Genomic DNA, 27,747 nt, shown 5'->3' with positions numbered 1-27,747 from the left:
GGGACTGTTTCAGGCTGTAAACATCTGGGGGGAAAGCTATAGTGGACAGTTTCTGCATACACTCTCAAAATTTGCACTCAGATCCAAGAAAGGCTTTGCTATCCCGCTGAGCCTCACCTGAGGAAAGACTTTGCCAATTTCTTGGGCCTGAGACTTTGGTCCTTGACATAGCCAAGCTTATGTCAACACACATCCACTCAAGACTTCACTTGCTCCCTACAAGATACCCTTTCTTGTTCTGTTGGTGTTATGCCACTTTCACTTCCCTGACAGTGTCCTGGAAAGTATGACAGAGCTTTAATAATAGTGTTTGAGTTATGAATTAGCATTTCTGGGAAGATTTCTTGTATACTGTATGGATGCAGACATTCTTATCAGCTGAAGAAACATGAAGTCAACTAATAAATAGACTGAAGAAATGGGGAAATTGAGTGGGTTGTGTGAAGTAGAACACTGCCTTCCCCAGAATGCTGTTCTGCTTTCCTGGCATGCCTGTGCAGTGGAGAGGGAGGATCCGAAGAGTGATCCTTTCCTGTTTCCCAGCCACAGCATATAATAATTAGAGCAAACAGCATTGCCTTAGACTTCATCTGTGAATGAAGTGTCTCTGCTGAGAATGGACTTCCTTTTTCCCCAACAGGTGTTTATTGGGTCCTTCCTGAGTGCTCCCCACATTGATTGCTCTTCTCGTTTATAGGAAGAAGTGGCCTCTGCTCTCCCTTCTGGAGCAGACAGTGTAGTGAGATAGGCAGGTAGAGAGCAGATCGTTCCACAGGAGGTGTTGAAGCAGATGGTAGTTTTAGTTAGACACAGGACGGTTGTTAGGGACTTGACTGCTGTCCACAGCTACAGAATTTAGAGGCTTTAACTGTGTGTGTGCTATTTTATTTGGGCTCCCTAGGTTTGCATACACCTCAGGTTTCTTTGTACCTATGGAAGCTAGGAGAATTGAGTGTTGAGGTGGCCGACAGGGTATAGATGACTGGATGGATGAGTGAGAAAGAGGGTGAGAGAGAATGGAGGGGACATACATTTGTAACTGACTCAGAAAGCCTCTTTCAGTGTCCTTTCACACACCAAAGTCTTTGCACCTTGAATACCTTCAGTGGCCAAATTTAGCAGATGTTGTGTATCACAGTCAGCGTGTGTCATGTGTCTGTAAACACTCAAGTTGCTTTGTTTTCTGTTGTATTTTGTTTAGACCCAGAGGAGCCAGCATAGTGCTCATCAGCCAGGATGAGGTGTGGGCTGAGGCTCTTCTGCTTCCTTGGCAGTGTTTTGTACTCTAACTGAGGAGTCTCACCCTCATAGCGCAGGTGACCTTGCTGCTGAGTTGTGTGAGCGTTGCTGGGCCTAGAGTGCTTTCTTTCCAGTGTTGTGGGTGCTTCGGTACAGTTCTTCGATTTTTGTTAGGTTTTCCCTTGGAGCTATCCCTTCTTTCCAGAGTTTTAAAGTGGAGTGACACTAATTTATACTGAAGTTGAAAGTTTGACATGCACAAGGATAAAAGAAGTCAGAGTATTGGAAGCCTGGTCTGTGAGTCAGGGAGAATAGCATAGGATCATCCTGGGCCACGTGGGTTTGAGTTTCTCAGGCCGTGCCCTGGCTTGTCTCTTTCTGAGCAGTTCATTCAGTGATTCATGTGTCTATCTGAAAGGGGGCAATTACATCATTGGTTCAATTTTGCATTGGTTCATTCTTGGCTGAGAAGAGGATGCCACTCCCCTTATTAACCTGCATTTTCTCATGATCACAGCCATATGACAGAAGCTACTTGGTGTTAGACAGTTCCAGGGTAAAGAAGGAGGGAGAGAAACAGGATGATCTGGAAGGTTCGTGGAGGTAGGCACTGTGCCAGCACTCTCATGTGCATATCTGTTTAAGGTATCATGTTCCCATTGAGCTAAAGAGAACATGGGAAGCTTAATAAGGTTGAGTTACCTGTCTGTGATTGTACGGCTTGAAAGGTGCTGGCTTGGAATTCAAGGTCTTTCCATTGAACAGTACCAAGAATTTTCAACTACATCCATGCTCCATATCATCATCATTGCTGGTCCCTGTCTGTGTCTGTCTATAAAACCATGGCCAACTGAAGTGCCCCTGTTCTGTTTTTCCTGGTGCCAGGTTCTGCCTATAGGAGCATTGGCATCCTTGTACCGATAGAGTCATGGCACCAAGGGTAGAACAAACCGTAGGACAATGCTGGTTCTGTCTGCACCATAAATGACTGTGGTAACAATGGCATTTACTGTGTGTTCTCTGCATGCTAGAAGTTAAGAGAGAGCATGCTTATACTTACACCATCCCAGTTAATTCTGCAGATTATTTTGTGGTCCTTTCTTAGGTGATGAAACTTAGGCTTAGAGTTGTTTATGAAGTTTGCCTGAGTTCTTACAGAGCTAGTCAGTGGCAGAATTGTGATTTGAGATCTTGGTTTGAAATGAAAGCTTTTGAATGTGCTTTGGTGTTTTTGCACACAAACATTTTCATTGTGCTGCTTAGAGGAGGTTGTGGAAATCCATTTCCTGGAGAACTTAGCAAAACAGGGCAGGCAGACACCTTTTTTTGTTGAGAAGCTGAAATATGAGAAATGAAGTAGTTGGTACAAAGGCCTCATCTAGCTCTGATCTGTGAAGCACAATTATAGTGATTTCAAAAAGTGTGTGAACCATTATTAGCATTTTTCGTGAGTTTTATTTCCAGCCATTTTGTCCACAAGTATTCACTCACTGAATCTCATTTAACTCAGTAAGAACATTTTCAAGCTTTAATCTAACAGATAATCCATCCCAAACAGTATTCAATATAGAAATTGCCAGCACTTGAATGTATTCTGCTGTTTGCTTTGGATTTAATCAGCTCTGTTTTTATAAAGTTCCCTTCACTCTTATGGCCTAAAGAATGAACCATCTGCATGATTGGTCTTCAGCAAGACATCTTGTCTCTGACTGGAGGTTTTCCCTTATACTTTGAAGAGGCACTACTGCTCGGCTCTTACCATTGCTCATGTGTGGGAGGGTGGTCCTAGCAAAAATGAAGCCAGGTTTTAGAATGATTAGCTAGCTCAATATGGCATTTGGATTTTCTTTCTCTTAATTGAAAAAGGCTCCAAGAATGACATTCCTTTTTTTTTTCTTCATTGTTTGATATCTATGTGCACGATCTTTGTTTTCTCATTTTGTGAATGAGTCTTGTGCAAGGTATCAGTTAACAGTAAGTGCATTTTAATGTCTTCCTGTTACTGTTCAGATTCAGGAGCTGGTTGCTGGCCCATTTGTGAGAAATCACTTTTTAGTTCTGGGTTATTCTGCTGTTCTTCTGTCGGGGTTGGAATTGGTGATTGAAGTTTGCATTAAGCAGAGTGAATTAAAGCCTTAGGAAAATTTGCCACTAAAACAGCATGGGTGTCTGAGTGTTCAGCAGCTAGCTCAGTGGTGGAAAGGGAGAGAGCCTTTTTTGCTTTATGCATTTTCAAGAGTGTTGGAAAGTCCAGAGGAAGGCCATACAACATAGTAACATTAACAAAGACTGACCATCAGGTTGTGTGTGGTATCACAAGAGTGAGTAGCAGGGTTAGATGTATTTGTTTTCATTTATGCCTTGCTGTTGGGAAAAAATAAAGATGAATATTTACTGCCTAGAGTAACCTATTGAAGGTAGTTGAGGGTGTGGATAGCTATTTTTTTTTTTTTTTTTACATTGTATTAGTTAAGAAAAGTTAATGAGGAATTTGCCTGTGCTAAATTTGTGAATGATGAGTAACTTAAAATGACAAGATTTTGTCACATGTTTTCTAAAAGTGAAATTTGTTTTGATGACTTTTTTTAAGAAGAGTGAAAAATTCTATATTCTGGTCTAAAATTCTTAAAGGTTTTCTTGTAGGCTTTATAATAAAGGCTGTGAATTCCTATGACCAGGACTAGGGAATGAATAAGTACTTCAGTCCAGCAAGGGAACACTGTCCTGTCTTCTCTATCCTGTTTTTTCCCCACCCTCTATTTTTCTGACTCCAAGAATCTACTGGATGAAAAGTCTACACAAGCTAGTGCTGGGCCAAGGACACTGGAGGAGGGGCTGAAGAGTATCATCATGTCTACCAGATCAAAAGCTTCTGTTCCTAGCGCACTGTTCATCCTCCAATCTGTAGCTGAGTTTGGCCTCCTTCCGGGTTCAGTGTTCTTGTTGTTGGACAGAACAATATATAAGCAGGTATTTGTGTTTCATTAAGAAGTGTGTATGTCAAGGATGACCCCAGCTAAGACTCCTAGCAATAGTGGAGAGGATGCCTGAACTGGCCCTCTACTGTAATCAGATTGGTGACTGTCCTAATTGTCATCAGAGAGCCTTCATCCAGTAACTGATGGAAGCAGATGCAGAGATCCACAGCCAAGCACTGGGCTGAACTCCTGGAGTCCTGTTGAAGAGAGGGAGGAGGTTGTACTAGTGGGGGGGTGGTCAAGGTCATGACAGGGGAACCCACAGGGACAGCTGTCCTGAGCTCGTGGGAGCTCACAGACTCTGGACCACCAGCTAGGGAGTCTGCATGGGACCTACCTAGGCCCTCTGCATGTGTGTGACAGTTATGTAGCTTGGTCTGTTTGTGGGGTCCCTAGCAGTAGGATCAGGACCTGTCCCTGGGACATGAACTGACTTTTGTGAACCCATTCCCTGTCCTGGAATGCTTGCTTGGTCCTGCCTCAACTTGATATGCCATGCTTTGTTGATTCCCATGGGAAGCCCTCCCCTTTGTGAATGGAGACAGAGGAGGAGTGGATGGGGGAGGGAGTAGAAAAGAGGAGGGAAGGGAAACTGGTTGCTATGTAAAATAAATGAAAAAAATTTAAAAAGTGTGTATCTGTTATAGGAATGCTGGCCATACTTTTGTGCATGTAGGAAACCTTATTCATAGCCAGATTTTTATTGTTTGATAAAAAGGGATAACAAGAGTCAGTTTTATTTATTTTCTTTATTAGCTACCTTTTTGAAAGTTGTGTATTAGCAAAGCATTCTTGGCTTGATTTTCAGACAGTTTCTTTACATTCCTCACTTTTCTTTTTCTTTAAAGCACTTTAGATAAAGTTGTTTGTACTAATAAGGTCATAATTAATTTATACTTTGAGGGATAATTTTTGAGGAATGGGAATTATATGAAAGGACTTAAACTGAATCTTCTGTGTTAATAAGGGAGTAAATATTTGCTTTCTCATTAGTCATTGGCTTTTTAATTATTAGTTCACTGAAGATTTGATTGTGCCTGCCCTTGTTTTTTTTACAGTAGGAAAGAGGTATTAAAATCTAACTCACCTTTTTTGGGGGGAGTGAAAATGGGGGGAGTGAACATTTTGGATCTTTGAGTCATAGGTACATCATAAAATAACAGTTAGCGTTTTTCCTTAGTTGACTGTAGAGAGAGGCAGGAAGTGAATCCACAGAGTGTTACATTTCCTCTTCCGGCTTCCTGTGCTGTGAAGGAGCTGTCCTACTGTGCCTTCCCAGGTTCAGGGATTCTGCACTGCCGGTCCTGGCTATGTGCCCACGTTTCCAGGGCGTGTGAAGTATAGCAACACCCTGAACGTTGCAGGTCTTGGAGAGGCAGTGCTTGGTCGTTTTGTTTTGTTTTGGTGAGTCAGTTTCATTATGTTAATGAGGGTTAAAGTAAGCTTAATGAAGTGAGCAACTTTCCGGTAGAAAGGTGTGCTGTCTTTCTGCCTGTATATCATGAGCAGAGTAATGGTATACCACCCCTGTGTCTAAATCATCTTTGTTTCAGGAGGTCATGAAAACTCTGTAATCTTAGAAAAAAAAAAATCGTAGGCTCTAAGTGCTGCTTCTCAGACCCTCCTGCAGGATTTCAGTGTGGGCATAAATAAAAATTGTAACTGGCAGGGAACCTGGGAGCTGCGGAGATATCATCTAGTTCAGCCTATTCTTGTTTGTAGCTGGGAAAACCAGTGCCTATCCTGTAGTAGTTGAAAAGGTACTTTTTTTTTTCCTCTTTTACTCTTGAGGGGGCCCACCACCCAGCTCCCAAATAAATCACACATGAAGGTTTATTCTTAATTATGAATGCCTGGCCTTATCTTGGCTTATTTTTAGCCAGCTTTACTTAACTTAAATTATCCCATCTACCTTTGCCTCTGGGCTTTTCCTCATTCTCTTAATTCTCTAAATCTTACTCTTACTCTGTGGCTTGCTGTGTAGCTGGGTGGCTGGCCCCTGGAGTCCTCCTCCTTCTCTGGCTCCTAGCTTCTTTCACTCCTCCATCTTCTTTCTTCTCCTTCCTCCCAGATTTTTCCTTCTATATATTGTCTCTGCCTGCCAGCCCCACCTCTCCTTTCTCCTGCCTCACTATTGGCCGTTCAGCTCTTTATTAGACCATCAGGTGTTTTACACAAGCACAGTAACACAGCTTCACAGAGTTACACAAATGCAACATAAACAAAGGTAACACATCTTAAATTAATATTTTACTATAGGTACATTGCTAGGGGCAGGATTGAACTCTAGCCTGTGTCCTGTGTGTTCCGGATCAATTTTACCACAGCTGTACTGGATTATCAGGATGGCTTCTAATACTTAGAAGTGCAGCACTGTGTTAGTCAGTATTATTGAAGCTGTGTAGTCATGGCACCATTGTTAGTGAATTTTGCATTTTAGTTCATGGAGAACACAGAGGTGCGGGACTTGCTTTCGTCCTAAGGTTTCACTCAACTGTTGAGACTACTTCAAAAGGGTTTGTGTGTAACTTTGAGATAGAAGATAAGTGAGAGGAAAACCATAGGCCATAAAGAACCTTCCACACTTAGTTAATGTAGTTAAGTGACATTAGAAACTCACTGAAGTGATTGTTTGACAAGTGCTTTTGGAATAATGGCACATTAACCTATTTTTAGGTCTTCCCTCTTGGCAACTCTAGAATACTTGTTACAAGTTTCAGAAATATTGTATATAAACTATGTTTCTGTGTCTGCCCCTCAATGAAAATGGAAAACACCATCCTAGTAAATACTATAGTGAGTAAATGAAATCTATAGCATATTTCAGACTTTTTATTTAGTAAATCACATGTACAGTGGTAGTAACAGATCATTGAGTATTTTAATGGGAAAGTAAAACTTTCTAAAGATGGTCTGTCATTGTGGTGGTTTGAAATAAAATGACTCCAGAGACTCACAGGGAGTGGCACAATTGGGAGGTGTGGCCTTGTTGGAGGAAGTGTGTCACTGGATGGGACAGGCTTTGAGGTTTCTGATGATCAACCTCAGCCCAGTGGTTCACTGTTCCCTTCTGCTGCCTGAGGATCCAGATGTAGAACTCTCACCCCCTCTCCAGCATCTTGTCTGTTTGCATTCCACCATTGTCTTAGTTAAGGTTTCTATTGCTGTGACGAAATACCATGACCAAAAAGTAAGTTGGGGAGGAAAGAGTTTGTTTATCATAGTTCATCATTGGAGGAAGTCAGAACAGGAACTCAAGCAGGGCTGGAACCTGGAGACAGGAGACAGGAGCTGATGCAGAGGCAATGGAGGGTGCTGTTTACTGGCTTGATTCCCCGGGCTTGTCCAGCCTGCTTTCTTATAGAACCCAGAACCGCCACACCCACAGTGGGTTGTGCCCTCCCCCGTTGATCACTAATTGAGAAAATGCCTTACAGCTGGATCTCATGGAGGCTTTTCCTCAGCTGAGACTCTTTCCTCTCTGATGACTCTAGCTTGTGTCAAGTTGACACACAAAACCAGCCAGTACAGCCATGTTTCCTGCCATGACAATAATGGAGTAAACCTCTGAATTATAAGCCAGCTGCTAATGAAATGTTTTCCTTTATACAAAGTTGCTGTGGTCATAGTGTCTCTTCACAGCAATAGAACCCTAACTAAGGCAGTCCTGTAACAGGATTTAATCATAGGACCCTTTGTCCTTGAAGATGATAAATCAGAGAGAGTTTTTGTGTGGTAGTTGTGGTGATATGCAGTCTTACGTCCTTTTTGGAAAAGGGATGGGTGGCATCGAGGGCCTTAAGGACACCATGTCACTTTAGTCTGCTCTTGTAAGCAGATAAAGCTTCCCCAGGTTCAGGCTGGCTACCCGGTTTTTCTTTGGCATTCTTAGGTCCTAAGGACCCTGTAGCTCTGCTTTCTATGCTTTTCCTCCTAGGAAGAAGCAGCTGGTCTGAAGAAAGGGAGGAAAAGGTTTGAGAAATTCCGTCTGTGTCAGGAATAGAGGCACTAGAAATAACCACGCACCTCGTCAACTTGTTCTCTCAAGTTCAACAGAAATCAATCTCTTTTGGGGACTCCCTGCTATAAAAAAGGGTTGCCATTTGTCCTACTTCAGTGGCGGTAGATTGAAAAGGCTCATTAAACCATATTAAACATTTTTCTGCGGGAACAAAATTGGCTGCCTTGGACACTTTTCTCCTAGAAAGAGCTCTTAGTTACTTCTTTTTTTGAAGACATCTTGCATAATACCACCCCTTCGGTATTTCCGTCAAGTTTGTGGATTTCCTAAGAGGACAGAGAGGGAGGGAGAAGGAGAGGCCATGTAACTGAGTGTTCTCACTAACTCCACCCTCTTTCTCTCTCTCTCTCTTCCTCTCTTTCTTTTTGGATTGGCTGTTTTGTTTATATGTTCTCATACTATGTAGGACCTTGCTCTGATCCCCAGACAGAGTGAAACAACAACATATTAACTGGGTAAAATAACACAGTCAAGTGATAGAGAGGTAGATAAAGCATGATTAGAAAAATACCGTTAAAAAAAAATCCAGCTGAAACCTGAGTCCCTTAACTAGATGAATCAAAAGAATCTTTTGTTTTGTCTTAGACATAGGCTGGCCTCAAACTCATAGTATAGCTGAGTCTGGCCTTGAACTCTTGATCTTTCTGCCTCTATTCTGAGTGCTGGCTGTGGTTGCAGGCATCTCCTACTCAGGCAGGACTCAAAACCAATTGGTTTTATCTTCGGAATTGCTAAGTCTTCTGGAAGCAAAATGTTCAGGCAAAAATAGACTTAAGCAGCCTTCGTGCCTTACAAATACACTATAAGCATTAAATAGTCTACTGGAGTAGTATTGCTCTTCTTTGGTTTTGATAGTACTTCATTTTTAAGATTATGTTAATGAAAATTTTAGGATTTGTTTTTTCTTTTATGATTGTGTATACAGTGATGGCTTAGCTTTTTACAGTGACATGTGAGACATTGATTGCTTAAGTAGTCGTGTTTGTGTGTCTGGCATTATTGTAGGGCCACATCTGCTGTCTGCACTGAGCTCCTGCAGCATGGGTCTGGATTTAGGGCAACCAGATTCAGGGCAGTCACATCTACAAAAGCAGTGAGCTCTGGAGTGAGAGGCTACCTTGGTGAACTCCTGGACTGTGCCTCAACAGGTCTGTGGATTGGGCAACTGAGCCTCTTTTAGTCAGTTTCTTGGCTGAAAAAATAGAACCAGGAGCCCCTGCCAAGCAAAGTCCTTTTCAGGATTAGAAAGTGTGTGATGGGAAGTGAACTTTTAACTAACCATGCTGTCAGTGTGATGCTATGGTCCTGGTGCTGGCTTTAACAGCAGGACTTGTGTGTTCTCCGTTTGGAGGTTTTCATCCTAAGGGTCTAGAATATGGATATGGTCAGTGTCACGTGCTGATGTGATGCTCAGTCTACCCTGGCTTCAGCTTGGCAAGTTGTCATGGCTGGCACAGGTAGCACATTTGGTGGTGCGCCCCCCTCCCCCCTTCCCCTTCTGGGCAGTGAGGATTTTCCCTTGCATTGACTTGAATGCTTAGGATTTAGAACACCAGAGGACTTTTCAAAGGAGGCACTTCTGAATAGAATCTCTGTCTGGCCCAGGCCCTCGGTACTCCCATTCAACTCTGAGTACAGAAGTACTTTTGATACCATCTGCTGAGTTGTCAGCTCTTGTAGAGGTAAAACAGCTGAAGTGGCACAGGGGGAGATTATTAAGGGCACAGCCATCTAAATGGGAGCCCTTTAACAAAAGTCTGGCAATAAACATAATTTCCTCATTCGAAATCGCTGTGGAGAAACCCCCCAAGCATGTGGTACACAAAGCTGTACTGTTGTCTCACTGGGGCTAGCAGAGGGCTGAGAGGTGCTCGGACTTTAATACAAATTTCCTGCTCTTGGGCCTTAGTGCTTGGCCCTCCTTCTGGTGTAATTGGAAGGAGAGGAAAGGATTATGGGAGTCAGTGGTTTCTTTTATGCTGGTTCCCAACAGTCGCTTTGGATGGATAGGGGCTGGGTATGTATGGTAGTGAGTTTTAGTGTTTTATCATGTATGGAAAGGTGACATGACTCATTTGATAGGTAGCTGTGTGTGAGGAAGAGAGGCCAGACAGCATAGAGACAGAACATTCAAGTTGCATTCTTAGACAACTGCTTTGGATTGAGACTGGATACCTGGGAACCTAAATCCACTTAATTAACCTCAGCATACCGCTCCAGAGAAGAATCCAGTGAGGACAGGAGAAGCATAACTTCTTTGTATATACCCTTGCCTCCCACTTCAGCAAATGGATGAGGCCCCTGTGCTCAGAGCTGCTGTAGGTGAGATGGGAGTTGGTTCATGGTAGAGCCATTTTGAAAAGAGTAAAAGCCCAACCCATATGTTAGGCTGTGTCTTTCAAATCACAACTAAGTCAGGTGACTTTTTATACTATGTATGAATTCTTAGATCCTTTTGTGCTTTATGTTGGACATTGTAGTTTTTCCAGGGTTTTTAGTGGTGAAATTGGTGGAGCTTGTAAAATAAAATGTTCACTCAGTTAATTTGTTCTAGATAGAGAAAAATCAGTTGTTTCCAGAATGTGCACAAGTAGTCTTGTGTTTTCCAAACAAAGGAATTGGGTGAAGTAAATTTTTCTAGAGTTTTAAAACTGATAACATTCAGAGACTGGATGGACTGGAAAATGCAAGATTTCTATAGGGAACGAAGACTAGAAATTACATAGGATTCTGGCGTGAATGCATCTGTGAAAGAGGTGGAAATCCACCTTAACCTGACAAGAACTCTCCTGCTACATTTACAGTATAATCTAACAAAACAGTAACACCAGTGTGCCAGCCCAAGGCTGAGGATGGAGAGAAGTGAGTTTTCACAGAGCCAGCCTGCCAATGCTGGGGTTCTGTTAACCCCAAGTGCTGTTCTTGTCTGAGCACACAGGACTAGATTCTGCAGTTGTGTTCCAGCTTTTGTTTGCCATGTGGAGCTGTTGTGACATAGCTTTATGTGTGTGGGGAGTTCTGGGGTTTGATGTGCCTTAGAGAGGGTGTATCTCACACACTTGGAAATACTGTTTGCTCACATAAGAGAACATTAACAAAAGCCATATATATGTGTGTGTGTGTGTGTGTGTGTGTGTGTGTGTGTGTGTGTATAGTTTTATGCACTACACGTACAGAATGTTGTTGCAGTATAGCATCACATAAAATTATTTGTGAGAAATTGTGCACTAGTTGAACCTTTTTTCAAAATCCATGCCTCAATTTATTAGAAAGGCCATTATTCTGAATGTCAGGCTACTGGAAATTTAACCTTAGCTTAGTTACTGTGTTGCAGTCCAAGTCTTGGCTTTTGAGCTCAACATTTATGATGCTTGTAGGTGAAATGATCTTAGATGAAAATATTGATATCACTACTTAATCAAGCTCAGGACCACTAGTATACAGTCAGTGAGATGGCCTGCCATTATATTGTAGTGCTGTGGACACATATGCCGTTATCCATAGCATTCCTAGCAGTGTGAATCAGAATCTAATGGGGATAAACTGCTGCCTAAGGGGAACACATTTATCAACATAGGAAATACAAAGGAACAGTCTGACACATTTAAAACAGGAATCATTCTATAAAGAAGCTGCTCTGCTGAATTAGTTACTTTTCTTGTTGCTCTGCCCACCTACTTGACCAGCAAGGAGATGTTTATCTTGGCTTGCAGTTTAAGAAGGGCCGTGGCCTCTAGTGGTGGGTGATGTATGCTGGCAGGAGAGGGAGCTGGCTGTTTATACTGTATTTATAGTTAGCAAGCAGAAAGTGGAAAGAAGTGAGGCCTGGCCGTAAAACCTCTAGTCTAGGCTCACCTTTAGTGACGTACTTCCTTCGACAAGTCTCCGCCTCCAAAGGTTTTATTACCTTCCCAGATAATACCACCAGCTGGGGACCAAAGGTTCAAGCACACCTTTTGGGTGTACGTGTGGGGAGGGGGTGATTTCACTTTCACAGTGACACAGAGTCAAAAGAATAAGTAAGAAAGATTGTTTAGAAACAAGCTAAAGTCTAGGTTGTGAGTGTAGGCTGATTAGTGAGAAATACTGGAATCATCATTTTTCTTAGCTGTCATAATGGTATTTGAAAACTGCTCCCTTTTTTTGTTGTTTTTTGGAAAGGGTTTTCTTGATGTCTCTCTTTTGGAGTATTGTAGTAACCTGTCTTACTAGGAGAACCAGATGAATAATGTTACTGTTAGCAGGTGTGTGATCTAGATAGTCATTACATATAGGGCCATTTCTTTCACTTCTATGTGTTTTAACAATTTAAAATAGAAAAATGGTATTTTCACTTCTGAAACAGTTCCTTTACAGATTGTATTTAAAATGTAGACTCATGAATTCCTTTAACGGAATTTCTTGTCATATTGCTTTTTTTCACTTTTAATAAAAAAAAAAAGCCCAAACAAAACAAACAAACAAACAAAACCAAAGAAGCTTGCGGCAATAACAAGGTTTATTCTGTGGTCCAGGGCATGGGAAGTTCTTGCTGTTTCTGTCGGTCCTGGACCAGTCTCACAGACAACTTCTGGGTTACCCCCTTCTGTGGACCCATGCTCTTATTTTGATTGTTCTGGCAAAATTTCTCCCTTGGTCAGTAAATTGAACTGAAGTGGCTGCCCAGTCTCTGTGCTGCAAGAGTCTTTGACAGAGAAAAATAGATTTGACTGATTTTTACCTCTCCTTTCTGAGTGATGGGTGAAGCTGGACACGGGAGAGGGCGGTGGTCATGTAGACTTAGAGGGAAGGATGGTACAGCTTTAGCAGTTGTCAGTCAGTCACGTAGTCTGGCTTTGCCTTAAGATAAGCATGAACATAAATAACTGTCTTAAAGTTGGATGTTAGAAAGGTTCAGGAGGCCTGGAGCAGTGCCCAGCTCTCAACCATTGAGACATGGCCTTGGTCTCTTCAGTGTATTCCCCATAGTATAAATATATATGCACAAGTGGAATTGATTAGGTAGTGTGGAAGGAAATAAACCATAAGCCTCTTATTTCCAGCTATTTTCAGATTTAGAGCCTTCTCAGAATTGAGGGTTTTTCTCCCCCTTTCAGAGTTTCCTTTAAAAGTTGGAGCATTGGTTGTCCTTTCCTTGTTTTTGTCCAGCGCTGGCATCTTTGTCCCCATTCCCTTTGTTTCCTGTGCTGGGAAGGAGTGTTTTAAACTGCTTGCACAGGCCAGGCAGCTTCTTTCCAGTGGAGAGATAGGTTGACAGGAAAAAGGGGAACGTGGGCACATGGTCTGATCTGGTGAGAAAATGCTGCAGGGGTTTATTGGAGACTGCCTTCTACACGCCGAGAAGAAAGAGCTCTGATTTAACCTGGTTTTTATTAGACACTCCCCCCTCCACACAGACACACACACACACACACACACACACACACACACACACACACACACGCGCACACACACACGCACACACAGTTTTCCACCTCTTCTCTCAGTGTGCTTTTCCCAGCCCCTAGTCTGCATTTCATCTCAGAAGGCGGACTGACGGCAAAGGCTGTTTCCTGAGCAGGACAGCTTGCTTTGGAGCCTTTGCTGTGGTTGTGCTGTGATCTGTTATCTGTAAACAGCCTGACCGTTGACTTCGCAGAGTTTGGAAAGCGCAGCTCTGTACTGTTTTGGTGTGATCCAGTGTCTCATTTGGCAGTGCCCCTGCTGCCGCTTTCTCGAGGCCACAGCGTTGGGTGCTGAGAGTGTTTTCTACCTGCTGGCCCAGGGCAGCCTCCCCCAGACAGAGGTGCTCCCTTCTAACCATCTCAGCCTTTAATTAGTAGGAAATTTGCTCTGATTTTGCTGTGACAGCCGGGCCTGCTAATAGCTGGGTTAGAGTGAGCTGTAACACACGCTGCTGCTGCTGCTGCTGCTGCTGCTGCTGCTGTACTCAGACCTGCTGTTCCTTGCACTCCTGCTCTCCCCCAGGTAACACGGCCTTCTGACCGTGGTTGGTGGCATAATAGAAATTGGTACAGTTGCTCAATATAAATTTATTTCTGAACTTTTTTTTAAAAACTAATTGAAACAGATTTTTTAAATTTTTTTTTCCATAATGGTTACTTATTTGTGTACTTTTCCCTTGACACGTACCGTATTACTACAATTACTTAAGCTGTTTAACTACATTACTGTCTTAATCATAATCATAGCAATAGTTTAATACAATGATTCTTATATGTACACTCACACACTGTTTTGAGGCAGTATTTCTATATAGAAGAGAGGCTTGGCTTGGATTCAGGCTCCCTCTATTTAGCATGCTCTCCCAAGTGCACCCCCACACCTGGCTCATTTTGAAGTTTCACAGACTAAAAACATTACTGTGTGAAATTGTAGCAATGCAGACAGTGTGAGTAGCAACAGCTTATCTTCCTCCTGGCCTTGTTTCTTAAGGAGAGGGTAGGATTCAGTATTTTCCTTTGATCATCTCCATTACATTGAACTGAGACGATTAATCAGGGGTTCTTGGGCTGTTGTCTCCGGCAGTCAGTTATAGAAGCTAAAATGGTTATGATATGCAGTTATGCTGGGCAGACAGCTGTTACCAAGTGGTGTGAAGTTGTGACCAGGATCCAGCTGAATATAGACTGTGCACGTAGTTCGCAATGCTGTTTCCTCCATTTATTCCTCACATGATGAACTGAAGACTGCCATTTGGAAGTGGGAGGGCCTATAAAAGGAAGGCTCCGGTCGACTGCACACTTGCTCTTCCTTAAGTAGAGGCAGAAATCAGGAGTGAAGCAGAAGCTCGTTTGTGATTGATGCATGGTTCAATTATCACTGCTGCTGGTGCTGAGGTGATCCTGGTGAGGTCAGTAGGGTTCCTCCCTGAGCTTAGCTCTCTAAGGCATGGTGGGGCCAGGTCTCCAGCAGACCCACCCCACTGTCTTTACCCTGAGATTTTCTCATTGGGCTTCAGAAGTCTTGGCTCAGTGTGCACTGAAAGGACACTGACCAAATGAACTGGTCAGGCATGGCCCCTGGTGAGGAGGACAGAGGAGGCTCACAGACTTGTAATTGTTGTCCTGGCCCCTCAACGATCGTTCAGAATCATTCCATATGTTTTTCTCACCAAAAGGGCAAATTGTCTCCCCAGACTTACAGTCATTTTAAACTTGGTTTGTGAACTTAGGGTGAAATTTAATGAATTTTGCAAAAATTCTTTTAAGGTATCAAATTAGAAGCACACCTACCAATTAAAAAGAGCAGAACTATGAAAATAATTTGTTTTCACGCAAGCTGTGTTCTGTTTAGATTGAGGACAGTTGTGACTTACTTTCCAAAAACCTGAATGAAATTATTTTATGTTTTCATTCAAGGAGGAGAAAGAAAAGTAGCAGCAGACATTAGTGTCCATCTTTGCTTTGAGGTGTAGGTGTCCAGTGAGGGGAGGTTGGTGATGTGAGCCTAGGCTGCTCACCATTTTATGGGACTGTGCAGCTTTGTTTTAGCTAATGGATAAAGTTGATTTATTTGCATTGTGTTTCCAGAAAAGTGTAATAGAAATTCATGTTGGTGCAGGGTAGTGCTTATGGGTGTTGTATGGATACCCATTTCAGGGGCTTTGTGCATTACCAGACCCTCCATGAACTTCACTGAAGAGTCTACTATTGGATGGGGTAGGAACTCTACCTGTCCCAGTTTTGATGTTTTCCCATCTGAGCATCCCAGATCACCAGGAACTCTTTAGTTTTGAAGTTCTTGAATGACAATGTGAAAAGAATAGGAAAAGGGAGGGGGAGGGGGAAGGAAGAAGAGGGAAGGAAGGCAATGCCAAGAATCAGTCTCTGAGCGGAAGTGTCTGTCTGTCTTGAGGGGCCCCTCACTGAGAAAACAGGAAAAGAGAACCAAGGGCTGAGGCACCCTGGCTTTTGAATCATTGCTGCTTCAGTTCAGTTACTTTAAAAAATTGTCAAGTAAAAGTGACTTTAGTTTTCTGTGTGTGTACAAGCCTAAAAAGAGTTTTTTACACATGTATGGACTGCTGAATCTATAGTTAGAACAGATCCATTACCCTAAAGCCTTCCATGTGTTCTTCCTTGGATTTCTCAGTGTTAAGAGAGAGCTGTGCTTTTCCTAGGAAGTATGTCTCTTAGTGCTCTTGGAGGACCTCAGGGGTCATATGCAAACCGTCCCACAGGTCTTCTCCAGAGGCAGGCTCTGGGCCTTTCCAGCTAGGTATCTGGTTTTTGTTTTCACTACATTTTTGTTGGTATATAAATTTAATGGTGAATAGGGTTTCCTGCTCCTCCCCCCAAACATATATATATAGCTCTTATTTTTTTTAAGGGTTGAATTAAGGTTGTAGCCATCCATCTGTAGGTTTTATATTCCCCTGTCAGTATAAATTCCTGAGATTTCCTGTGCATTGTTGTGCAGTGGCTTTGCAGGGCTACAGTATACAGTGTATGAGGGCAAAGACACGGGACACCTGGCCTGTAAGGTACAACACAGGTGTCTGGACCTGGAGAGGCGATGTCCTGTCTACTGCAGAGGCAGATGAGTTGATTCATGGCTGCCTGATTTCCTTTTTTTCTTTCCTCCCTCCCTTCTTTTCCTCCCTCCATTTGATTGTGTTTTCTGTGAAGAAGTTATATCTCAGTGAGCTTATCCCTGGATGGTCTGCTTACATGGAATTGCCTAGAATCCTAGAAGGAAAGGTCATCTGAGGGCTTTGAAGGTCCGGCTCCTGTTGCGATTGCATATACAAAGGTGTGTTTACAGACCATCGACTGGATTTCTCTTCTTTCTTATTTGCTGAAAAACATTTGCTGATGCCCTGCTGTGTGCAGGCCTGGACTGGCATTGGGGGTAAGAGTTGAGAGTCCAGTAATTCATGATTTGCCATCTCTTTTTCTCTTCCCTCTTCTCCCAGTACCTTAGACCACAAAAGCAACAACGACTTAGAGCCTGGTGAAAGGAGGGTGGCCACACCTACCTACAGTTTGCCTGCGTCTGACATATTTCCAGTTTTGCTCTGGGTTCTGTTTGCATGGTAGATTAGTGTGGTCCAAACACTAAAAGGCGGAAAGGATTCAGGGCTCTCAGAAGTCTCCTCTTGGTGCCTCTGATGCCTGCTTCCTGTATTGTCTTCTTGTCAGTTCAGCACCTCTTGTTCCAGGAATCCAGGAGACAACCATACATCTTATTAGCTGTGGTATGATGTTCAGTTTACTGCCACATGTGATAGTGTTTCGGGGATTTCTCAACTTTTCTTACTGAGAATCTGGGTTTTGGTGTTACATACTGTGTGCTGATGTTACTGTCCATGGAGTATGGTACAGTAGATCTAGATCAAGCGTATTTGACTAAAACCAAACCAAACCCACATAATAACAGCAACAGTCTCTTCAAAGACTCATCTGTGGTTCAAGACCTACCACTGTCCTGTGCCTTGCAAGTATTTTTTAGGACTCTTGGTGATAAAAGCTGAGAGGATGCTGGGAGCTGCTCCTGTCTAAGGGACCAGTCCCCAGAGGCAGCTGTCAGCTCAGCTTTAGATACTGATTCCTTGGGCCTAGCCTAAGACAGCAATTTTAATGCAGGTTTTAAAATGGTGAGCATTTTGGAAGAAGAACACTAGTGGGAGAGGGAAAGGAAGGCCGGAGATGGTAATGGGGAGAGAGTATGTCCAAAGTTCATGATATACTTGAACTAAAGTGTTACAAAGCCCATTGCTTTGTACTCTGAACACACACTAATAAAGTTTTAAAAATTATGTAACTCCCTGCTTTTTTTTTTGTAATGTTCAGCAAAAATGGTAAAATACAAATATCACACCACTACTCACTCCCTACAACAGATAAGCAGCAGGAAATGTGATGTCCAGTTTAGTCAATGAATTACCAGGGAGAAGACCCCACTATTAATGTTTAGAGAGTGGTTTCTTGTTTCAGGAACCTTCAGAAAGCACCTTATTATGGTACCAGGGTAATATGAAATGAGAGATGTGTAGCCATAACAAGCCAACACAAAGTCTTTTAATATGGGTGCTGACAAACTTTTGCTACTGTTATTCAGCAGTTGAGTCTATGACATCATAGCCCACAGAACCACATATAAATAATAACATGTAGCAGTGTGCAACGTCAATTTATTTTTCAAATGATCTTTTTCTCCTTTTCTTTCTTTGATTGACTGGCACTCCTAGTTTGACTCCAAAAGCAGTGTACCTATATCTGGGCTCAGGAGCAGTGCTTTTTAGAGAAGCAACAGTTTGCAACCTTAATTGGAGGTTAGGTTAGTGGTGAGTAGAAATCCATGGGCAGGTCAGCAGCCCAGAATGGAACCAGCATCCTTTATCACATGCTCTTTTGTCTTTTGAGTGTCTGAAGTGCTGATGCTTGTCCCTAAGCCAATTGGAAACGTTTACTCTAAGTGCTTTAGTGATGTTTGAACTTACATTTCAGCATCACAATGATGTTGTGGATATAATTTCACAGAATGAAGTATATTATAAAGTTACAAGAGAGAAATGTATAGAAACTTCTTGGGTGAGGAGATAATGCTACAATTCTGTTTGGTCTTTTATTCTGGACAAATGGTTACCATTATAATAAACAGGTTTTTATTAAAACTCACAGGTGGGTGGTAGTAGATGGTACCTGTGTGTGTGCTCATAGAGGCCAGAGGTCACTGTTAGGTACCTTCCTCAACTCATCTCTACCTTATTTATTTAGTTTCTACAACAAGGTCTCACTGAATCAGGAGCTCACTGATTGGCTAGACTGGCCGGGCAGTCAGCCCTTGGATCATCTCGTCTCTGCCCTCAGTACTAGCTAGCATTCATTATAGATACATTCTGTCATGACCAGTTTTTTACATGGGTGCTGGGGATTGGAATGCATTACCCATTGAGCTATTTTGTATCTCCTGAACCCCTAGTATTCTTTTTTGAGACTCCCTATGTAGAGGTGGAACTCTCTACAGAAACCAAGCCAGCCTCTACCTCATGAGTGCTGGAATTAAAAGCTTGCACTCTGACACCTGGCCCTAGTATTCATTCCTAATGCATCAGGGCAGTATATGAACTTGAGGATTAGCTTGAACAGATCGACTAGTTACTTACTTGTATATGTGAATGTATATTTCTTGTGCATAAGTTTGCATATAGTAAAGAGTAGAGAATTTTTCAAGTGAATGAAGGGAATGGTAATTGTATTGGTATGATACATGTAGTCATAGCTGTCTGCAGTCAGAAATTTCCATTGTCCTAAAACAAACATTCTCACAAAACAATCCAAACACTCACAAATTTAATACTTATATGCTGAGGAATGACAGTAGAAAAATATTAAAGGTCTCTTTTGTAATAGAACTGTTAAGTTTCTGTAAAAGCAGTAAAAACACTGCAGTTCACATAGGCAGTAAACAGTTTTGACTCTGAGCTGGGGTGTCTTAGGCAGTATTCCTTGGTGTTCAATGGCATCCAACATAGGCTGTACCGAGTACTTAATGCTGTGTGTGTCCAGAGCCCAGGCTGCAGGGAGTCCTCACGATGCCGGAAACACCTGGAATCAAGTATTTGAGTTTTCAATTAATTTTTTTCCTTTGCATGTTCAGAAATTTTTACTGTTGCCTAATTTTTTTTATGACCCCATATTTAATTATGTTCCCTTTATGGGGTCTGAACCCATGGTTTAAGAAGCTATGTTTTGAGATAATTTCTAAATTACAGAACAAGTATGTAGAGCCCAAATGACTAGGCCCTTTGTACTACTGGGTGTAATAATTCCCCGAAGCTATCTAATTGCAAGGACTGGATCGTACTTGATGTTCATAATAATTTCTCTGAGCCATTAGGACAAGCATTTTTATGGTACTCAGGAGTTCAAGGTTTGGAAAGTTTCTCTTCCAGATTGGTCGCTTAAAGAAAATGTGGTACATGATGCATTTAGCTTTTTGTTCTTTGCTGACTCTGCTGTGCAAGATGATGACTCATTGATTGGGGAGGGGCGTGGCTTAGGCACTCCTACCATCAGTTTGCCTAGTTATCTTTAGTGCTGTTTTAGATAAGTAGTTTTTACCTACAGAAGGTATGATTTGATATGGAGGTTTTTAAACGCTCGAGAGTGTCCTCTCTTTTTTAATTAAAACCCAAGTTCTAAGTGATCTCATAATACACATTCTAAAGTTTCCTCTGTCTACCTGCTCACACGCAGCACTGGTCCTGGGAGATGGAGAAGCAACAAGCAAATGTTAGTTGTCAGGAGAAGTAGGAGCTACAGGATGCGATATGCAAAGGTGTGAGCCTGCCTGTCCTTAGCCACATACTGGAGGCCAGTGATGAGACCTGCACCGTGGGTCGGTGGGCTCCTGCTGCCTTATTCCTACTGTCCTGCAGGGAGCTGTTTAGAACATCTAGCTGTTTTCTCAAGTGCTCTCAACTCTCTCCGTAAGCTGGTGGCATGCTTCCTTAGATAGCTCACAGTGCTGTCTGGCTGCCATGTACCCTCTTCCTGCTGTTATTTTATTTTTTAGACACTTCTTGTAAAGTCCACTCAAGTGGTTTCGAGGTTTACAGTGCAGAACCAGTTACCCTGGTCTCTCTGCCTGTGGGATGGATGGGTAGATAGAAGAATGATCATCAGACCGCCTAGTGCTGAACTCACCCTGGTTAGCACAGAGCTATGGGGGTTCCATATGTGCTTTAGAAAGCAAACTCAGAGCAGGGAGGACCTTGGAATTTTCAAGCTGACCTCTTGGTGGTCTAGATGAGATGCTGCCATGATGGATGTGTTGGTCCAGATGAGGCATTGTGTTGGCATGGCTCTTTGACTTTCCTCTTCATATGAATTGCATCTAAGGGATAGGGGAATCTCAGTCTGGCCTTCTCAAATAGTCATTGTGTGTGTGTGTGTGTGTGTGTGTGTGTGTGTGTGTGTGTGTGTGAAACTTGAAAAAATATTTTTGAGATTATATTATAATTACAACATTTCTCCCTTCCCTTTCCTCCCTCCAAACCATCCTATAAACCCCTCCGTTATCTTTTTCAAATTCATGGCTTCTTTTTTTCATTAGTACACACATACTACACATTCTAAAGTTTCCTCTGTCTAAAGTTTCCTTTGTTCTTTGCTAACTCTGTTGTGCAAGATGATGATGACTCATTGATTTGGGACGAATCAATATGTAAATATATATTCCTAAACATTACCTGTTCAGTCTGTATAATCTTACTTGTACGTTTTCAGGGCCAACCATTTGGTACTGGGTAACCAATTGGTGTGCTCTTCCCTGGAGAAGACTGTTCCTCCCACTCCCAGCATTCCTCAGAAGAAGTGAGCTTCAAAAGTACACAAGAAGCCACCAGACACTGCTTTAGGAAGCCATGAATCTTGTCTTGCTCTCTTCAGTTCTCATGTTGGATCTGGGGTGGAAGTCTACACATTCTGTGGGAACAGGAACAATATTTTTGTCTGTTTTATTATTGAGAATGGCTTGTTTACTAGAAAAGCTTAATACTTCTCCCTTAGGTAATTTTTTTTTTCTTTTTTAAGAAAAAGGGTGTGTGTGTGTGTGTGTGTGTTTGCACGCACATGCGCATGCCATCTGTGTACAGGTACCTGCAGTAGTTAGAAGAGCATGTTGGATCCTCTGGGGCTGGAGCTACAGGTGGTTGTGAGCCTTCTGGTGTGGGTGCTTGAAACCAAACTTAGGTCCTGGAAGGAGCAATACACACTCTTGGCCACTCAGCTATCTCTTCAGACACCTTCATAAACTGGATTTTAAAAAAAGTTATTTCTCTGTGTGTGTGTGCTCACACTCGTGTGTGCATGCAGGTGCATTTGTCTGGAGGTCAGAGGATAACCTTGGGTGTTGGTCCTTGCCCTTTACCCAGAGACCCAGGATCTCTTGTTGGTTGCTGCTCCATGAATTGGGCTAGCTAATCCGTGGACATCCGTGGCTTCTCCTTTCACTGCCCCCTCTTGCCATAGGAACACTGGATTGCAGACAGGCTCCATTCAGCATTGTTTGGGTGAGTACTGGGCATTCATACTAAGATGTGCTTTTACACACAGAGTCATCTGCCCAGCCCCCAGTGAACATCTTTAAATCTAAACTAACTGTTCCAAACCAACAAAACATCGCTAAAAGGTCTAGGAACAAAGGTTTCTGAAACAAAGCTTGTAGTTCAGTGGAAATGAGAAGCAGCCAGACCTGCTTCCCTTTTTACACCATGATGAAATCTTTTCCTACGCTTTTGAGAGAGCTGCCGTCTTGGTGGGGTGTGCAGTGTACGGCCCTGCCTGGTCGTCTGCAGGGAGTTTGCGTGGTTTTGTGGCAGGGCTTGTCCTCCTAGGTGAATCATTGTGTCCTTCCTCTTACTTTTGGCCACCTGTGTGTCTGTTCTGGGATACAGAAAAGATTGTCTGCCGCTCCAGTTCTGAAGGAACCCTTGTTCTACTCTTTGATTGATTGTCTTCAGGTTATTATTGTTCTCTAGAAACTACCCTTTGCCCTTCCTAGCAAAAGAGAACAGTTGGTTTCTCACTATCCTGTGTTTCTACTATAGAGTACAAATAGTGCTTCTCTTCTAGGGCAAGTACAGTGTTTCTACACACACACACACACACACACACACACACACACACACACACACACACACCTTCTCCCTGAGCAGGTACCATGTCCTTAAGCAGTTTTGGATTAAACTTGGTAGACTTACTTGGAAGCCTTTTTGATTTCCAATATTTATTGAAAGAAAATGGATAATGAGATAACTATGTGAATAAACAACAGCCCATTGCAAGTTTCAGAGACCCATGGGCTCTGAATTTGCCCTCATATACCTTTCTGTTTGCTAAAGATGCTCTTTGTCATAAGAGGCCCAAGCCAGGAATTGACAATATATGGTTATTGTTGGTGATTGTGTTGCCATATTTGATTATAAGTTAGTATCAATATTTGTAGAATAATATACTAGAAGTTTATGTTTAATTTGATTAGATAGGATGTTTCCGTCTTAAAAGTGCACATCTGGTAGGGGAAGTAGGTCTGGGTGTAAACTTGAGCTGATCAGTGTAATTGTCTCTAAAGTTCAGTTCTCTGTTCTATAAAATGATGCTTGCATTATGTTCTGTGAGGAATATGGGAGTTTACACAGGAGACACCTGTTCGCCGAGTGTCCCCAGAGTGGGGCTGTGCAGGTGTCTGCTCTGCTGCTCTTACAGGACTACAAGGCTGTGCGGGCCACAAGATCATGTTTGCTGGAACTGAGGTGACCCAATCTGGCACTTGTCTGTGCTATTGAAGCTAGAAGCTAGAAAACATTTACTTTTCCATTAAGCATCTACTTACATAGTTCCATAAAGTAAATAAAACCTCCTGTAGTATTGCATCTATTTTTAGGCCAAAGGATGCTGCAACACAGAAGCTTTAAAGAAGGGCAAGCTTTAGACAGAAGCACCATGAGCAGAAACAGTGCTAAGTTATAGTGCACCTCCTTGTCAAACGTGCACTACCAGCAAGGATTTGTAAGGGACAGTGGAGATGAATGGAACACCTTCTGATGGAGCTGGGCATTCTTAAGCCTGGAATTTGAGAGTCTGAGGCAGGAGGATCAGGAATTTGAGGTTAGTGCTGGTCTCATGAGACTTTATTTCAAAAAACCAAAACCCAACTAACCAAACAAATTTCTTGATGGAGAAGTTGGCATAAGGTATGTTGGGACCATCCCTGAGAGTTAGAGTCCTAAGCTCTGTCTTTAACGTCTTGGATACATTCATGTATCTGCCAAGTTCCTGTTTATGTGAAAGAGACCATGAGACTGTGCCTGTCAGTGGACACAGTGATTCATCAGATATTTTAAGGAGGTATAAGTAGTCTAGGTAAAGATTACACAACACGCGTCTGTTAACTAGTATTTGTTGCTAGAAGATTATCTAGGAAAACAGAACCATTGCCATTTCTCCCCTCACTGGGATTTAAAAGCTTCCTTTAGTGTTATTCCCTCTGCCCTTTCTGTGGGACCAGGGATAAACTTCATTAAAGGTGGAGACAGGCTGCAGCAGTGTCCTGAGTCTTAAAGCTGCATCGTGTGGTTTTTCTTGGAACATGTGTTATGTATTGCATATTTGCAAGAGCAAGGTGGTAATTTTGACTCGGTCAGAAACACGAAGGAGAGTTGAAAAATAGGCCGTTTTCCTTGGCTTGGATCTCTGCCAAGCCTAGTTTGTTTTTTTTTTTCCCCTCTTAAAAAAGAAACATTCATTTTCTTGGGGGTTGGGGGTGGGAAGCAAAAATGAATCAAAAGCTATGAAGTTTCTCTGTTGAGGAGTAATTCTGGTTACTGGGAACCAGGCAGACTCACAAAATGACACTGATAGGGTATTGTTAGCTTACTCATTTGGAATAAGGGAAGATGACACAGTGTAAGAGCAGTTTGATAGGCTCATGTGTTTACAGATCTAGAGTCCCTCCCTCCTCTATTTTATCTGAGCCAGTCCAGCAGAGCATACCTATCTTCCCTGGGGTGTGGGGAGCCCCAACAACTCGGTTTTCTCCCACCACCTAATTTCTAGCTGTGAGAAATTTCCTGTAGTGATTTGGAAATAGCCTTTCAGCCACTGTAGAAAGGCTGAAAGACTAAAGGGCTGTGTGGGAGAAAATCATTGTACCCTTTACCTGGCGGTGTCAGAGGATAAGGTTACACTGTGTCTTAAGTGTACTCCTCCTTCTTGGGTTCAAGAAAAGCACAGTTTGACTCTGTGATTGTGCTGTCACAGTCCTGGGAGAGTCTGGATGCTATTACTGATGGAGGGGACAGACTCATGGTCTGGGGTTGTATTTGACCACTGACCAAGTGTCCCACCTTGTTTCTTGTGTCTTGATTATTGTATTTCTCAGTGCTATGAAGTATACCACTACTGTGCCTGTCCTTCATGGAGCCCAGGGTACACCAGTCTAAAACTTATCTTCACTACTGGTTGCTGGGCGTACTAGTTGTTCCTTAACTGCAGTGTTTTCGTTGTCAAGTAGTACCATTTTCAGGGACGGCTTTTCCGTGTGACTTGAGTTCCTTCACAGATTCTATGAGTAAGTGGAGAGTTGTCCTTGGGTTTGATGTTAGAAATTCCTTCTTTCTGTCATGAGGCCACAAGATAGACAGGTGTGTGGAAAATGTGAGGGTGTCATTTCTGCTTTGCATTGTTGCAGAAGGGTCATTTGTAAAAACTGAATCTTTAGGTAGCTCGTGTTCAAGACAGCTAGGTGGTTCCTAGTCATTGCTTTGAGAAATGCCAGCAAGGTATTGCTGCAGAGAGCAGGCTGATAACCAACCCATCAGTGCTGGAGGAGAATTATACCAGATTTTTTGAAATACAGAGTGACATGAATGAGCTACACAGTTTTAGGTTCTAGATCAAAAATTATAGTTGTGCCGGGCGGTGGTGGTGCACGCCTTTAATCCCAGCACTCGGGAGGCAGAGCCAGGCGGATCTCTGTGAGTTTGAGGCCAGCCTGGACTACCAAGTGAGTCCCAGGAAAGGCGCAAAGCTACACAGAGAAACCCTGTCTCGAAAAACCAAAAAAAAAAAAAAAAAAAAAAATTATAGTTGTGACAAAGTTATCTTGCTTGTCCCTGAATCTTTTTGTATACTTCTTTACTCTGCATCATAGTCTCCATACTCTACAGTGACTATTGGGGCTGTGGGAAGATTTTAAAGAGGACGTTCATTATAATTGTGAAATCAGGTAGTTACTATTGGGATTCCACTAGGAAAACACAATTACTCATTTATGATTTATTTATTTGTTTTTGGCTGTTGAAGGAGTGGTTGGTGACCCCAGTGTATAGACAAACACATTACGTAAGTGGATTGGAGGGCTGGAGAGATGGCTTCCTGGTTTTGTTTCCAGCATCCACATAGTAGCTCAGAACCCACTGTAACTCCAGTTCCAGGGGGATCTGATGCCCTCTTCTGGCCTTCATGGGCTCCTGAATGCATGTAGTGTACATAAACTTACCCAGGCATACATATAGAAACATAAATTTAACAAAATAGTATTTTAAGTATCTTGGAGACATTGATAGATACATTAAACCTATGAGAAAAATAATTAGTATTTTATCTAAATTCATTTGACATTCTATTATTAGTAATAGAAAAAGCATGAGGAAGATATGCTGTGTGAGAAACTTTAGCCATTCTGTTGGGATGGCTGTCCAGAATGTTGGTATTAATTAGTCTTTCTTTTCTGTTTCTTCAGGGTCGACATGTTAAAACAGGTCAGCTGGCGGCCATCAAGGTTATGGATGTCACCGAGGTAAGGTTGGAACACACATGTTTATGAAGAGATTGTGACTTTAAAGTTAACTCCTGTCCTAGTACAAGAGCCTTTCCATGCTTGGAGATTGTGATCACTTGAGGGCACGGCTCTCCTGTGGCATTTGATGCTCATGGTCCAGCGGCAGGCCAGTTGACATACTTGAGTTGTTGCAGATGGTCCCCAACTAACTAAGTCAGTAGCAAGCGTTTGCTTAATGTTTTTTTTTTAACCATCAACCCATAACACCTCCCCTCCATCTGAGTGACATCATCCTTGGCCACAAAATGCACTGTAATCGGTAACATCTTCACTAATAGAAAAGATTGGAGGAGGGATCAGGGAGGTCACATGAAAAGAGATTGAAGGGAGAACTTCCTTTAGGGTATTAGTCCACACCTGCTCCATTTCTTATCTATCCATCTATTTATTTATTTATTTGTTTGTTTGTTTTTTTATTTATTTATCATGGGAGAAGAAAATATCCAGCCAAGTTCCCAGAGGTTGGAAGAGAAACATCTGTTAGAACTTTAGTAGATTGTTGGCAAAATTGAGTGGCAAAAGATAGTTTTTGAAATGGTCAGTGAGGATTTACTGTGTAGCTTTACATGGAAAAAGAGAACTGAGTCAAACAAAATGTGAGTTCACACATGTGCACATGCAGAGGTGTGCCTGTGTGAGTGTATGTGCATCTGAAAGTGCTTACTTATTTAATAAAATAGACATAGGTTATGAGGAACTACATCCACCTCATTTTAAGTTATTTTAATCAGTTTTATCTCCTGCACTCACTACCTTTTATTCCATGTTGATTCAGATTCAACATAGTTACAGATTTCTAGAAGGAGATGAGCATCAATCTTAGGAATTTGGGATGTCTTTACATCAAATCATAGTTCCCCCAAGTCTGGAGTCTATTGAGGATGGTAATGACTACACTGAGTTCAATGTGCCGTTAGCAATTTGGAGAGGTGTTCTCTGTTGCTTTCAAACAGTATGCACCTCTCCAGTGTGCACATTTGTGAGTTGGAATTAGAAAACATTGTAGGCCACATGACAGCTGTTGAATCTGACAGAAATATTTGAACATGTGGCATCAGGTGACTGCCCTCTTTTCATTGTCAAAGAGGCTAACTAGAAACTATTCAAAAGATTTGTATAACACATTATGATATGGACAGTTCAATTGTGTCCTGTAGG

The 27,747-nt window shown here is 42.3% G+C and overlaps 1 protein-coding gene across 9 annotated transcripts in view; it reads left to right on the top strand.

The window, feature by feature from the left end:
* Nucleotides 1-27,747, top strand: part of Map4k4 (mitogen-activated protein kinase kinase kinase kinase 4) — a 150,703-nt gene that overhangs the window by 38,695 nt on the left and 84,261 nt on the right. For all 9 annotated transcript variants that reach the window (XM_059244036.1, XM_059244041.1, XM_059244038.1 and 6 more), the window contains exon 3: nt 26,491-26,547. In XM_059244036.1, coding sequence (XP_059100019.1) covers nt 26,491-26,547 — 57 coding nt within the window. The remainder of the gene's footprint in view (nt 1-26,490; nt 26,548-27,747) is intronic.

The sequence above is a fragment of the Peromyscus eremicus genome, chromosome 16_21, assembly GCF_949786415.1.
Source record: "Peromyscus eremicus chromosome 16_21, PerEre_H2_v1, whole genome shotgun sequence".
In the NCBI taxonomy this organism is placed as follows: Eukaryota; Metazoa; Chordata; class Mammalia; order Rodentia; family Cricetidae; genus Peromyscus; species Peromyscus eremicus.
The sequence above is the reverse complement of the archived record's forward strand: the minus strand, read 5'-3'. Positions and strand labels throughout refer to the sequence as shown.